The sequence below is a fragment of the Macrobrachium rosenbergii genome, chromosome 46, assembly GCF_040412425.1.
Source record: "Macrobrachium rosenbergii isolate ZJJX-2024 chromosome 46, ASM4041242v1, whole genome shotgun sequence".
In the NCBI taxonomy this organism is placed as follows: domain Eukaryota; kingdom Metazoa; phylum Arthropoda; class Malacostraca; order Decapoda; family Palaemonidae; genus Macrobrachium; species Macrobrachium rosenbergii.
The window spans coordinates 11659518-11674973 of NC_089786.1; the positions used below are offsets into that span (position 1 = coordinate 11659518).

Consider the following 15456-nt stretch of genomic DNA (forward strand, 5'->3'; position numbering starts at 1 on the left):
CCCCTCACAAGGTGACATGAAACCTGATAACATTCTAAAATTTCACCTCAAGAAATTTTGTTTTATCTTTTTGTTTAAGACTCGGAGGGTTGATCCACCATGAGAGTCAGCCCTTCGAGAACTCCTTAATGAAAGTGTTGTTTTCTGATGCTACACCACTGTTACAGGGTGAGATGTGGTGTCTAGTGAAAGCTATTCTCTTACGAGGCACAATTCAAAATGTTAAAACGGTGTAAGAATCATGAGAAATTTTACGAACGACCTATGCTGCTCGACCAACCTTGATATGTAACACGTCTTGATCGCTACGAAGATAATGCTTGCATTCTTCGAAAAGTAAAATTACTTATGCAAAGTACATAAGGTTCAGCTTAGCTGGTGCTCTTGGGAATAGATTTCCCACTTAGGACGGTGTGGAGTTCAAATTTATTCATGTGATGAATAAGTTCCTCAAGATCTCTTGAATAGTTTCTCTTGTTCTAGAAGACGGGTCTTTGTCCTCAGTTGTCCCTGCACCAAGGGGCCTTCCCTGCTTTGCCTTCAGTCCCAAGTCTTAAATCAAAGTCAAATTCTGTTGAATGTGACTTTGACAACTCGAACCTTGGCTTGATTCTTCAACTGTCTTTCTTTGATTCGTGATCTGTACTATCTCTTCTCAAGTTCTTCGCTAAGCTGGGTGGAGCAAAAACCACAAAGTAAGGGAAGCGAAGAGAGGAAATTTATTACAAAAAAAAAAAAAATAATAATAGTACAGACCACACTGGTATTGACAAAATGTATCTTCTTCCAACCACTCCCCTTCAGGCTCAAAATCGGACAGATATCGTGAGAGAAGCGTTTTATCTATTCTTACATAGTTATGACAATAAAAAAAATTGCGATTATGACCTTGCATAAAAATATGTCTCTGCTTCCCTCTTTCTCATCCTAATTACTTTCAAAAGCCTCTACTTCAAAGGGGGGGGGGGAGTTGGCTGCGGTTAGGCATCTATTAAAAAGGAAAATTCATCACCAAATTTCCATTTGGGGCGGAGCATGTTCGGGTAGATGGTATCTTCTTACACATTCAAGAATTAATTCAACTGTTTTCTTACGTGTCCCAAAGGGATAAGTCTCCTTAGTCTAAGAAGTCAAATACAATTATATATTTCAACTTGAAAGGTGCTGTTCTCTCATCGAAACTGCTTGACAATGTGTTGGAATAACTTATGTGTGTGCATATATATATATATATATATATATATATATATATATATATATATATATATATATATATATATATATATATATATATATATATATATGTATATATATATCTATATATATATATATATATATGTATGTATGTATATATATCTTTATACATATATAATATATGTAATTCTAATAGACATAATGCCCTCTTAACTTCTCGAATTCTTCGCGCTTTTTTGGATATGCTTGTAACTACGAAGCCGAAAGGATCCAAACAGAAGAAATTGAAGAGCCTGTGAACGCCGGTCGCGGGAAGCGAACCCGAATTCCATATTCACGTTGCCGACCTGGCCAGGTCGGCAACGTGACCTCCTGTGAATATGGAATTCGCCCGCTTCCCGCGACCGGCGTTCACAGGCTCTTTAATTTCTTCCTTTGGATCCTTTCGGCTTCGTAGTTACAAGCATATCCAAAAAGCGCGAAGAATTCGAGAAGTTAAGAGGGCATTGTGGCTATTAGAATTACATACAGTATGTGTCTGGTAAAAGTGACCAGTAGATTCTACATATATAATATATCTATATATATATATATATATATATATATATATATATATATATATATATATATACACATATATATATATTCATATATATATACATATATATAGAGTATATATATATATATATAAATATATATATATATTATATGAAAAAAGACAGAACCCTGATCCCGAAAAGTTGGTATTAACTTACCAACCAATAGGAAAATTGAAAAGCGAGACTGACAGCAGAAGCCGGGCAGAGCAAATATTGCTTAACATATAAAATGATTCATAAATTGATAACCACACACTCAAGTCATTACAACACATTACAGACGAGATTCTTTATTAACGGATGACAGCTTTCATTCAAACATACAAATTGCCTCATCTTTTTTTTTTTTTTATTTTCTCTTTCATTTCGCTCATCCATTATTAAGTCCTATTTCCTATTACATTTGTTTAATGGCGTATTATAATCGATTCCCTTTGCGTGTTCGTCCTCCCTCCTTTATTTTTCATGTTGATACCTCGGTTCAATTATAACACTTCAGCGCTAATCGCCTCTCCTTCCAAGTCATTTCGTCTCAAATCTTCGTGTTATTGTGCATGGCGGAATACATCCGAATTAGGGGGATTTCAAACATATTCAAGAATGAAGCCAAAGTAAATCTACAAGGTTTCAGGAAAAAAAAAAACAATCTCACCGCATTTAGATAAAATAATAATTTTTTTTTATTTCTAGGAAGAAAGAACGCAATAAGATTCCCAACCTTGAATTTTACAAGTTTTTTCATGAAAAACAAATCTCAAACTTTTTCTTGAAAAAATTCCAAACAGATCTTAAAGAATCTGACAGAAGGGAAAATAAAAATTCAAAAGTTTTCATTAAAAAAGATTTGGAATCTTTTTTTTCTTTTCGATGAAAACTTCTGGAATCTTCTCAAGTGAAAAAAAAAAATCCCCTATATTCAGCGTGTGTAAAAAACAAAACAACTCTCGAAAAGTTGTCACGAAAGACGCAACAAAACAACAAACAATCTGGCACTGCCACCCATCTGCCCTCGCTGGCGGCGCAAGCGAGACAACAGACGAGACATCAAAAAGACGAGCTAGAGGATCATTTGCAAACAGGCTGGATACGCGCCGGTGAATTGTCGATCAACATCTACGACGGGGACCTCTCACAGAGGGCTGGTTGCTCAACGGGGCCTTTGAAGAAGAAGTAGAAGCCTCGACAACAGGACCCTTTCAGGCCTGGCAGATTTACATCACGTTTCTACGATGCGTCGCTAATGTAGAAACGAAGGGCAGTCACTGCCCGAAAGAAGAAGCAGCGTCGACAACGACGTCCCTTATGAGAGAGAAGTCTAAAGGTCAGATTCCTCCTTCCCTGGACGGGGTCTCCTGCAAGGACTATCGAGTCGGGGAAGTGTGAAGAAAATAAAGCATCCAGCGCTGTTTGGCAATCGCCGGGTTGACCTTGCACCTATCAAGAGATATCAAGTTGCCATATGTGTGTCGTACATCAGGCAGAGAACGCCTCAACACTTTACAGTGATCACTTTTTTTTTGTTTTTCTCCCAGCCATAAGCCATTCCTTCTAACATGCGATACTTTCGAATCGAGGAAAGCATAAGTAGCTGCTGTAGAATTCGTCTTCTTTAATGCTGGGAAAAAGATGAACCGTGTGTGTGAAATGTCTCTCGAGGCCCGCAGGCATCATTTTAACGAAGCTTTTTTTCGCTTCAAATGACAGCCACTCAATACCACAAAATGTATTCATAAATCTCTGTTATATTATGCTTTTTGGATGTCCTTTTTCGATTTCGCTCCTAGAAATCTGTGATCTAACATTAATCGTAAATGATTCCCTTTTTTTTTTATCTAAATTTGGCCATCCTAAGTGCAAATATGCTGTTTATGCTTGCTATTATACTTGTTTATCATTATATGAACGAGGAAAAATATGGCACGATGCAAAGGGTTGAGTGTCTCAAATGGTCAGTGTAGTCATTATATAACATGATTAAAGGCTCTATAAAAGAAACTAGGTATTTTAATTAAATTACTACTGACATTTTCATTTAGGATTTTTCTTTTTAACATTAATATTATTCATACAATAGAAAAAATTTCATCCTTATCGTACCTCGTGCACCAATCACACCTGCTCTCTCTCTATCACTCTAAATATATAAAGTATATATATGTATATGTATATATATATATATATATATATATATATATATATATATATATATATTTATATATATATATATATATACATATTATTATATATATTTATATATATATGTGTATATATATATATATATATATATATATATATATATATATATATATATATATATATATATATATATACACACACGTGTAAATGCGTAACTGGTAGAGCAGCCGCCACGTAAATAACAAAATAAAATATGCATACGCGAGTAAAAACCAAACACAAGCAAGGGTAAGCATCGCTTACACACAGGTTCGCGCGTCCAAACTTCAGATCGTAAAGGTCAATGCACTCGGCCACGGTTGACCTTTCGCCAGGGGTCAGCAGCAGCATCAATTCACAGCCACTTTAACTTCGTCAGTAAATATCAGCGACTTTGCTGCAAGAGCTGCTGCCGCTGCTGCAATCTTTGTCATTTAAACCGAGTTGTTTTCGACGGCCGCGAGTTGCCACGACACAGCCCAGTTTTCTCGTTGAGAGTCGCTGTAAGACCTTCGCTATTTTATTCGCCTTTCAAGGACACTTGAGTGTGAATACGAAAATAATGCAAGTATTCACACGTACACGGTGGTTAGGGAGTGAATTGTTGTTCTGTTTTTCTTTGGAGACCCTTCATTTTTGGGGGTAAACTTTGGGGGATTTTTATTACTGTTCGCCGCACAATCGACGAAGATGAGCAAACGTCGAGTCTGGGCAGTGTCTGGATGGGGAGACCACCAAGAAATAACGGATCATGCCATCGACACATAAGCCTCTAATATTATATATATATATATATATATATATATATATATATATATATATATATATATATATATATATATATATATATATATATATATATATATATATATATATATATATATATATATATATATATATATATATATATATATATACAGAGAGAGAGAGAGAGTGTGTGTGTTTGTGTGTGGACGTAAAGTGATAGGGTAAAAACTGAGTATAGCTAGGGGCCGAAGGAACGCTGGAAACACCCTTCATTAATGCCTAATGTGCACCTCACGAGATGCGCTAAGGTTAAGTGTATCTTACTTTAACCAGACCACTGAGCTGATTAACAGCTCTCCTAGGGCTGGCCCGAAGGATCAGATTGATTTTAAGTGGCTAAGAACCAACTGGTTACCTAGCAACGGGACCTACAGCTTTATGTGGAATCCGAACCACATTATGACGAGAAATGAATTTCTATCACCAGAAATAAATTCCTCTAATTCTTCATTGGCCGGTCGGAGAGTCGAACGCTGGGCACTACCTTACCAACGGGGAAGTGGGGGGGGGAGGGAGTATTCTATGAGAGGAATCAAAATTAGTCAACATAGATCTCACTACATATAAGATACAGGAGGGCAGGTAATTCTGTCCAGGCAGAACACGAGTTCCAAGAAACCGGCTGGATTATGTACACATATGGAAGAGGCCACAGAGGACGAGTAGTGCCCCACGGGGAGCATAATGGTCCCAGCATTAGTGGAGGAGGTCCCAAGGTCCCAAGGGACATTGCTACTGAAGGGGGATGCCTTGTTGTTACTGTTATTCGTCACATTTATTTATTATTATCAATGTTTCATTCAGCCCAATTTATATCTTGATTTTGAGATACAGTGTTCTTTACTTAAAAATTCTCTCTCTCTCTCTCTCTCTCTCTCTCTCTCTCTCTCTCTCTCTCTCTCTCTCTCTCTCATACCCATTAAGTTTCAGTCACCTGTTATGATGTATTTAGTTCTAATAAATTTAATTTGTAATTTTTTCTCTTATTCTTATGAAAATTACGCCTTGATTCCAAGATACGATGTATTTATTAACAATCTCAAATACATCCATTAACTGAAGGAGCTTAATTTACTCAATTACAAAACATTTTCTTCCTAAGAAATTAAAAGGAAAAGTTCTCAAGTATTAGCTACTAATGCAACTGGAGCTGCCAAAAGGCACTGACTCCTGTTATATTTATTAAATTTAAATCTAAGTGGTGCATAACAGGCGACTGGCTCCATTCTATCGCACTGAAGGGAGAGCTCAGATTTTCCTTTAGGAAAGCGCAAAAAAAAAAAAAAAAAAAAAAAATTGATGAAAACTTAAACAATTTTCCATCATTTTAGTTTTAGATTTTATATTGTTTCACAAAGAATTTTTCAGTTTTCAGCTCTAAGCTCTGAATTGTTTTGTCTATAAAAGTGTCCGATTTAACCAGACTGAAATATCACTTATCTTAATTCAGCAGACTGAAATATTCTCCCCATTAGAAATGAAAATTTTATTGGGTCAGTATTTCACTAACTACAAAATTATAAAACACTTTAAAACGACTAAAGGGACATAATAAGCAAGAATTTAGCTCAGTCTAACTTTAAGAATAAAATACTCTCACCACGAAAGAAATGAACTTTTATAAGAAGGAAAAATCCCTATAATTATCCTTACGAAATAGAAGCTTCACTTGATCAAAACATTTTTCGCCGTTTTTTCAGCCTTCAACCGGCGGCAGCGTTCGTTAAGCCTTTTTATTTTCTTTCCTTTTTCATTCTCAGGTTTTTTTTAGCCTACTTTCCGGGAGATAAGGTTACAATACGTGCTTTGATTATCCTCGGGTTGCCATGGTGACGTCCTCATAGATATACTTTCCTGGGAAATTGGGGCAACTCCTAAGCTTTGACAGAAAAAAAAAAAAAAAGTCTTTCAGAGAATGTACTCTTTTGAGGTCTTACTTCTCTTTAATTAAATGGAAAAGTTTTTATCAGGAATGTTGTGAGATCAAATTATTGGATAGTAACGTTTCATTAATGTCAAAAAAATTCTGTGAACGCAATGTTGACGCTTCTGCCGACAGGTTCCTCTTTGTTGCCTTGTTATGAATCCAGCCTTAGCCCTCTTGCTCACTTTCTTTCTGTCCTCTCCTATCCGTCACACTTATTCCTTCTACTTCTGTCTATTCAGCTCTCAATCCCAACCATCAAAGCGACGCCCAAGAGCATTAAAATCCAGTGATACCTCCCTACTTAAGAGATCAAAGACCATCGAGTCGATCTGGAATTCAAAAAGAAAAAAAAAAGGAATCGGAAGAATGTTGTTGGGAGAGGCGGCAGAAACAGCCTTCAGCCACCGCTAGGGATGTAAAAGGTAAGGTATAGGCCTCGAACTATTGTCTCAGACAGACAATGGTATCCTGCAGAAGGCACAATAGAAGACATTCAAAAATTTCTCATTTCCAAAGAGCTATCCTCTGCGGACAGAACAAAAGAGCTATCACTTCAGAACTCTCTCTCTCTCTCTCTCTCTCTCTCTCTCTCTCTCTCTCTTTCGTACGCAGATGTAGTATCCAATCTTAATTTATGAATGAAGACCACAAGTTTATGACTTTGCATATCTTTATAAATAATTAGTGCTTCTAGTCTTCATGGCTAATTAGGCTGTAATATTTATTCCAGAGAATGACCCTACTTAGAGAGTGAAAACAAATGGAAAGATGGCGGGGGGGGGGGGTCTCTAAAATCCAGATATCAAAAAGCCAATAAAAACGATAACCGGAGAGAAGCTTATATGTTGGGCGTTGTCTAACATCCTGAAAGAAAGTGACTTGCCTTAGCGGTCTATGATTAGCTTTCCAGACTCAAGGACGACTGCACGCTCAGTTATTCTGTCGCTAAATTTTGAGGTTCAAGCTCGGACCTAAGTAAATCAGCCTCTGAATTCACTAGCTGAGCTGTTGAGCTCAACGATACTGTCTCTAGGTTTAATGACTTCATCTCTGAGCTCAGCAACCCTGTCCTAAACACAGCGACATTGCCTCCAAGCTCAGTAACTTAGTTTGTAAATTCAAATGGGTCAGTTTCTAAATTCTGTGGTAGTTTCAAGATCAAAGGAATTAGTCTCTCAGGCCACTGACTTAAACAGCAGACACAGGTTTCTAACTCCGTGATTCAATTCCTACACTCTGCAAATTTCTTCCTAAATGAAGAGAATTATTCTCTGAAGTCACTACCTTGATCCTAAGCTCAGTAACTGTTGCAAAGCTCTGTAATTAGCTTTTCAAGCTCATGGACCGTTTCTATGTCAAATGACTTCTAAACTCAACAATTACGTCTGCAAACTTTGTGACTCGGTTTCTAAGCTCGGTGACATGGTTTCCAAGTCTACAAGTTCTTGTGAGCTCAGAAACTCTGTTGCCAAGCTTCAAACTTGGTTTTAAGCGAGAGACTGGGTTACTAAATTCAATATGCTCTAAGCTCAGCAGCTGTTTCAAAGCTTTTTAAAATGGTTTGTTTATGGTCAGTGACTGACCGTGCCTAAGCTTGGCAATTCTGTCCTAAAGCATAGTAACTTGGCCTGTAAGAACCAAATGTCTGGCATATATACCAAGTCTCACACCTTCTACGCTCTGCAGAAGTGCAATTGAACACGTACATGAAGAGTGAAGAGAAACTTGCTGTGTACCAAAAATGCGGATCTAAACTTGACATGAAACTGACTCACACCAATTACATACCTTAGGAAAAAAGGAAACTTCTTCAATAGCAGAAGTCCTATTAGGCGTCGCAAAGTTGCAAACAGGAATTCAAATGTGCCCCAGCAAAATCTTTGTAAAGCTCTTGAGAATTCTTAAGCATCCAGTAGTTCGCAACTGAGGAAAAACACTCGCCCTTATAGCCCTTCTCCCACCTCTCCATCAGTTGTCCTACACAAGAAATAATGCCAGTCTCCCTACCGGTTACTCTATACAAGAGAAAATGCCAATCTCTCCATCAGCTTTCAACACAAGACAAAAATCCCATCTCTAAAACAGTTATTCTACGCAAAATAAAGGGATCATCTTTCTATCAGTTCTTCTACTCTATCACACGGGTGAATTCAATTCTGTGGAAGCTGTCTTTATAAGGTGGATAGCTTCTCGTATCAATTGGTGGTCTAAATCTTGACATTCACACAAAGCTTCTTTTTCTCTTTAACACTAACTCCAGGCAAGGGCTCCTGCTGCCATAAGCTATTATTACTCTGACTGGTTGTTCCATAAAAATGTTTGCTCCTTATGATAATTTATAAGAATAATCATGAATAAATATCATGTCTCTACTAGACATTTAATTGCAGAAGAAACGCAACATCCCTGTCAGATATTGAACTGACGCAGAAACATGATGTCTCTATCAGATATTTAAATGAAAAAGAAAAGCCATATCTCTACACGACATTCAGCTGAATAAGAAATGTCTCGTCTCTGTCCAACAACAAAATAAAGAAGAAACAACGTGTCTGCCAGACATTTAACTGAATAAGAATCATGTCTGTCACAAACTGAACTGAAGAATCTTCATGTCTTTGTCAGACATTTAGGGAAAGAAGAACTCCACATCACTTTCAGACATTTAGCTGAAGATGAAACTTCATGACTCTGCCAGGCATTTAACTGAGGGAGAAAAATCACGTCTCTATCAGACATTGAACTTGAGAAGAAACTTCATGTCTCCGTCAGACACTGAACTAAAGAAGAAACTTCAGGGCCCTGTTACATACTGAACTAAAGAAGAAACTTCATGTTGCTGTCATACAATGAACTTAAGAAGCTTCAGATCTCTGCCAGTCATTGAAATGTAGAAGAAACTTCAAGTCTCTGTCAGATATCGAACTGAAGAAGACTCTTCAGGTCTCTATTACACGTGAACTAAAGAAGCAGCTTCACGTTGCTATCAGATATTGAACTTGAGAAGTTTCAGGTCTCTGTCAAGACACTGAGCTGAAGAAGAAACTTCAGGTCCCTGTTACACATTGAACTAAAGAAGAAACTTCATGTTGCTGTCATACAATGAACATAAGAAGCTTCAGGTCTCTGTCAGACATTGAACTGTAGAAGAAACTACAAGTCTCTGTCAGACACTGAACTGAAAAAGAAGCTTCAGGTCTCTGTAAGAAATTGAACTGTAAAAGAAATTTCAGGTCTCTGACAGACTTTGAATTGAAAGAGAAACTTCAGGTCTCTGTCAGACATTCAACTAAGGAAGAAACCTCAGGTCTGTCAGACACTGAAATAAAGAAGAAACTTCAGGTCTCTGTCAAACATTGAACTGAAGAAGAACTTCAGATCTATGTCAGCCACTGAACTTGAGAAGCTTCAGGTCTCTATCAGACAATGAACTGAGGAAGAAACTTCAGGTCTGTCACACTGAACTGAAGAAGAACTTCAGGTCTGTGTCAGACACAAAACTGGTAAAGAAACTTCACGCTCTGTCAGACATTGACCAAAGAAGAAACTTCACGTTGCTGTCAGACACTGAAATTAAGTAGAAGCTTCATGTCTCTGTCAAGACATTGAACTGAAGAAGAAACTTCAGGTCTCTGTCAGACAATGAACTAAGGAAGAAGCTTCACGTAGATGTCAGACATTGAAATGAAGAAGAAGCTTCATCAGGCCTCTGTCAGGCACTGGACCTAAGAAGAAACTTCAGATCTCTGTCAGACATTTAACTGATGAAGAAATTTCACGTCACTGTCTAACATTTAACTGAAGAAGAAACTTCATGGTCTGTCAGACATTTACCTGAAGAAGAAAATGACATTTAACCGAAGAACAAAATACATTTCACTGAAGAAGAAAATATATTTGACTGAAGAAGAAACCTCACTTCTCTGTCAGACGCTGAACCGAAGAGGAAAGGCTGCCTCAACCTTTATTAGATATTCTACTCATAAACTGAAAAACAAATATCTGACCGACAATATAGGCCTAATAGGCTTTATCCTCGAGGGATTTCTTTTCATTAATCCTCTTCGCCTGGTTTTTCGGAGAAGAAATCAAGAAAGCCTATGTGGGATTCTTCGGCCTCTTCGGGGATACCATTTTTGATTAGTTTTTTCTTTCCTTTTTTTTTTAGCATTCCCCTCGTCGCTGCTGACGTCACGCCTTTGTCGGTCCTGTCAGGCTGCATTTAATATTTGTTTCAGAATTTCTCGTACGTTTTGTATATATTAATTTGCATATTATTAAATTCTCTTCATGGTTTTTAATTAAAATTCGGACAGTTTATTATAGATACGGTGCAAAGTTTCTACATGCAATTTTCATGTGTGACACTGATTGCGGATGGGAAATAGACTTAAAATCTGCAATAAGAGAATACAAAGCAACTTAATGCAGCTGATATTTATCATAAGTAAGAACCAACTGCAAAATTACTTAAACACTGCAGTTACTTTTGACGAGCAGGTTCAGTAGTTATAATCGTAATTAAGTTCATTATTTTTATATGAATATTCGTTCTTAGCAGGAATAATGTGGAATGAATAAAAATTCTATGTATTCATGATAAAAACAAGCAAAAAATGCGCCGAAGTTTCTTCGGCGAAATCAAGCTTTCTGTACAGCGTACAATCAAAGTCACCGAAAATAGATCTAGCTTTCGGTGGTCTTGGTATGCTGTATGAGCAGCGGCCCATGTAACTTAACCACGGCCCGGTGGTGGCCTGGCGTATATCGTTGCCAGACGTACGATTATGACCAACTTCAATCTTAAATAAAATAAAAAGTACTTAGGCTAGAGGGTTGCAATTTGGTATGTTTGATGATTGGAGGGTGGATGATCAACATCCAATTTGCAGCCTTAGTAGGTTTTAAGATCTAAGAGCGAACAGAAAAAGTGTGGACGGACAGACAAATAAATATATATATTCATAACACTACGTTTCGGCACAAGTTTTCTTTCACAGAAAACTAAAAATGAAATAATTATGAAGAATCATCCGTGAAACATTCCATGGTTATGACATATATGAGAATTTTACCGAGAAAATTCATTATCCAGGCTTTTGAACTTTGCGTCTAGCTGTTCATTACAATGTAATCCCAACAAATACAACGGAATAAGGATTATAAATTCAATCACTATCTTCAATCATTCGGTTTTTTCTATTTTATAAGCTTTGTATAACTATTTTAATCACTGAAAATAGACATTCTATATAAAAATATGTGTGACTGTAAAATTTATTCAAAATAATAGAAAAAAATATATTTTTAAAAATACGTCAAAATTCTACCATAATGTGTCAATAACTTTAGGGCCCAGGTTCATTTCCAGGGTGAGGAGGTGCGATGTGAGTTATCCATTGAAAACCCATTGCATCCCAGTTGACCTAAACAGAATTATGTACCACATAATCAGTCAGCTGAAATGGGTATAGCAATCCACAACGAGGAAAATGCATTTGCAAATTCCATGGTTCGATTTCCGTCTGTGGCTCTCTAGCTTGTTTTTGAGCGTTCTATGCTCGCATTTGGAGCGGCTGTTTGATGATTGGAGGTGGATGATCAAGCTCGCATTTGCTTAGTGGGTTTTAAGATCTCCAAGCGTCTGTGGACGGACAGACAAAGCCGGCACAATTTCTTTTTCACAGCTCTCTGAGCTCGGTTATGATATATATTTGCCAACTTTGCGTCTAGCTGTTCATTACAATGTAATCCAACAAAATCAACTCGCATTATGAGCAATCACCATCTTCAATCATTCGGTTTTTCTATCTCTAGCTCGCATTTGATTCAAAATCTAGAAAAATATCTCTCTAAAATACGTCAAAATTCTCGCATTTGGAGGAGGTGCGATGCGTCTGCGGCTCTCTAGCTCGCATTTGGAGCGTCTTTGCAAATTCCGTAGGTTCGATTTCGTCTGTTCTCTAGCTCGCATTTGGAGCGTCTGCGGCTCTCTAGCTTGTTTTTGCTCGCATTTGGAGCGTCTGCGGCTCTCTATTTGCTCGCATTTGGAGCGTCTGCGGCTCTCTAGCTCGCATTTGGAGCGTCTCGGCTCTCTGCGCATTTGAGCGTCTGCTCTCTAGCTTGCATTTGAGTGTCTGCGCATTTGGAGCGCCTGCGCCTGCGGCTCTTTCTGAGGCTCTGCTCATTTGGAGCTCGCTCGCATTTGGAGCGTCTGCGTCTGCTCTCTAGCCTGCATTTGGAGTCGCATTTGGCATTTGCGTCTGCGGCTCTCTGGCTCGCATTTGGAGCGTCTGCGGCTTTGGTCTGCATCTACGCATTTGGAGCGTCTGCGGCTCTCTGCTCGCATTTGGAGCGCCTGCGCCTCTCTGGCTCGCATTTGGAGCGCCTGCGGCTCTCTAGCTCGCATTTGGAGCGCCTGCGCCTCTCTCGCATTTGGAGCGTCTGCTCTCTAGCATTTGGAGCGCCTGCGGCTCTATCTCGCATTTGAGCGTCTGCGGCTCTCTAGCTCGCATTTGGAGCGTCTGCGGCTCTCTATCTCAGATTTAGAGCGTCTGCGGCTCTCTAGACGCATTTTGGAGCGTGTCATTAAATGTAAATTACTTAGGATGTATTTTTAAATCAGCCATCTTTGTGTGTTTATTTTATACGCATTAATTTTAGAGCGTTGTCCTGCGGCTCAACCCTATTAACTCCTTTTGTTATTATTTAGTTTCGTCGGAGTGTGAGTGACGGTCCAGGTGCTGGGATGGAACGTCTGCGGCTCTCTAAATCTACGTTTTGAGAAGATTTTCTCGCATTTGGAAGAGCGTCTATATATATTGATCACGGCTTTCTTCTTGTAGCTCGCATTTGGGCGTCTGCCTTTTCGGCTTGGAGGAGCTCGTAGATTTGGATCCCAGCTTTGTAGCGTCTACGGCTCTGGATTGTCGGAGCCCGTTAGAGCTCTAGTATTTGGTAAGGTGTAAACTTTTGGTTTCGTTTGTCGTTCTCCACCTGATGCCTAGTACTCCGCATTTGGAGAAACCAGGGACGTTCAGTGTACATTTCTCAGGAATGACTAGCTAACGCATTTGGAGCGTCATAATTACAGGTTAAAATAATTTCCCCTGATTTTGATATTGATTTACTGTATTCCGCGTGTTTAGCTCGCATTTGAGGTTTTCTACCTCTTTGCCTTCTTTCTTCCTTCGATTCTGTTTAGAATTAGGTTAGCATTTGAATTTTGGGCCCGTTCCGTTTGAATAGCTCTTATTGCATTCATTAGATTTAGGTGAACCTTGTCACACTACCTATTCCCAAGTGTGTTTGTATAAAGTATGTTTTTTCTAGTTGTATAAAGTATGTTTTTTCTAGTTGTATAAAGTATGTTTTTTCTAGTTGTAAGTGTGACTTGCACAAGGTTGATTTAATATTTAAGAAATTTGAGTTTTGTAATAAATATTGTTATTTTTCTGGTGTTTGTTTACCATTTATTCACTGTGTTGTATTATCACTGCCTACGATTCTCTTATTAAGAACCTGCTCGCATTTGGGCGTCTGCGGCTCTCTCTGTGGCTCTCAAGCTCGCATTTGAGCGCATTTCTAGCTCGGAGCGTCTGCGGCTCTCTAGCTCGCATTTGAGCGTCTGCGGCTCTTTGAGCGGCTCTCTAGCTCGCATTTGAGCGTCTGTGGCTCTCTGGAGCGTCTGCGGCTCTCTAGCTCGCATTTGAGTGTCTGCGGCTCTCTAGCTCACTCTGCTCTCTAGCTTGCATTTGAGCGTCTGCTCGCTCTCTGGCTCTCTAGCATTTGGAGCGTCTGCGGCTCTCTAGCTCGCATTTGGAGCGTCTGCGGCTCTCTGGCTCGCATTTGGAGCGTCTGCGGCTCTCTAGCTCGCATTTGGAGCGTCTGCGGCTCTCTAGCTCGCATTTGGCTCGCATTTGGAGCGTCTGCGGCTCTCTAGCTCGCATTTGGAGCGTCTGCGGCTCTCTCTCGCATTTGGAGCGTCTGCATTTGGCTCGCATTTGGAGCGTCTGCGGCTCTCTAGCTCGCATTTGGAGCGTCTGCGGCTCTCTAGCTCGCATTTGGAGCGGCTCTCTAGCTCGCATTTGGAGCATCTGCGGCTCTCTAGCTCGCATTTGAGCGTCTGGCTCTCTAGCTCGCATTTGGAGCGTCTGCGGCTCTCTAGCTCGCATTTGAGCTCTGCAGCTCTCTAGCGCATTTGAGCGTCTGCGGCTCTCTAGCTCGCATTTGGAGCGTCTGCGGCTCTCTAGCTCGCATTTGGAGCGTCTGCGGCTCTCTAGCTCGCATTTGGAGCGTCTGCGGCTCTCTAGCTCGCATTTGAGCGTCTGCGGCTCTCTAGCTCGCATTTGGAGCGTCTGCGGCTCTCTAGCTCGCATTTGGAGCGTCTGCGGCTCTCTAGCTCGCATTTGGAGCGTCTGCGGCTCTCTAGCTCGCATTTGGAGCGTCTGTGGCTCTCTAGCTCGCATTTGGAGCGTCTGCGGCTCTCTAGCTCGCATTTGGAGCATCTGCGGCTCTCTAGCTCGCATTTGAGCGTCTGCGGCTCTCTAGCTCGCATTTGGAGTGTCTATGGCTCTCTAGCTCGCATTTGAGTGTCTGCGGCTCTCTAGCTCGCATTTGGAGTATCTGTGGCTCTCTAGCTCGCATTTGGAGCGTCTAGCTCTCTGCTCGCATTTGGAGCGTCTGCAGCTCGCATTTGGAGCTCTATGGCTCTCTAGCTCGCATTTGGAGCGTCTGTGGCTCTCTAGCTCGCAT

The 15456-nt window shown here is 39.7% G+C and overlaps 1 protein-coding gene across 1 annotated transcript; it reads right to left on the reverse strand.

Moving 5' to 3' along the window:
- Positions 1–14483: 14483 nt before the first annotated feature.
- Positions 14484–15230, reverse strand: LOC136830125 (uncharacterized). Its single transcript, XM_067089315.1, has one exon. It carries the CDS (start codon positions 15228–15230, stop codon positions 14484–14486), a length of 747 nt encoding a protein of 248 aa, XP_066945416.1.
- Positions 15231–15456: the final 226 nt, after the last annotated feature.

Coding starts and splice junctions, on each gene's coding strand:
- LOC136830125 (XM_067089315.1), bottom strand. CDS start 15,230: ATGCGAGCTAGAGAGCCGCAGATGCTCCAAATGCGAGCTAGAGAGCCG.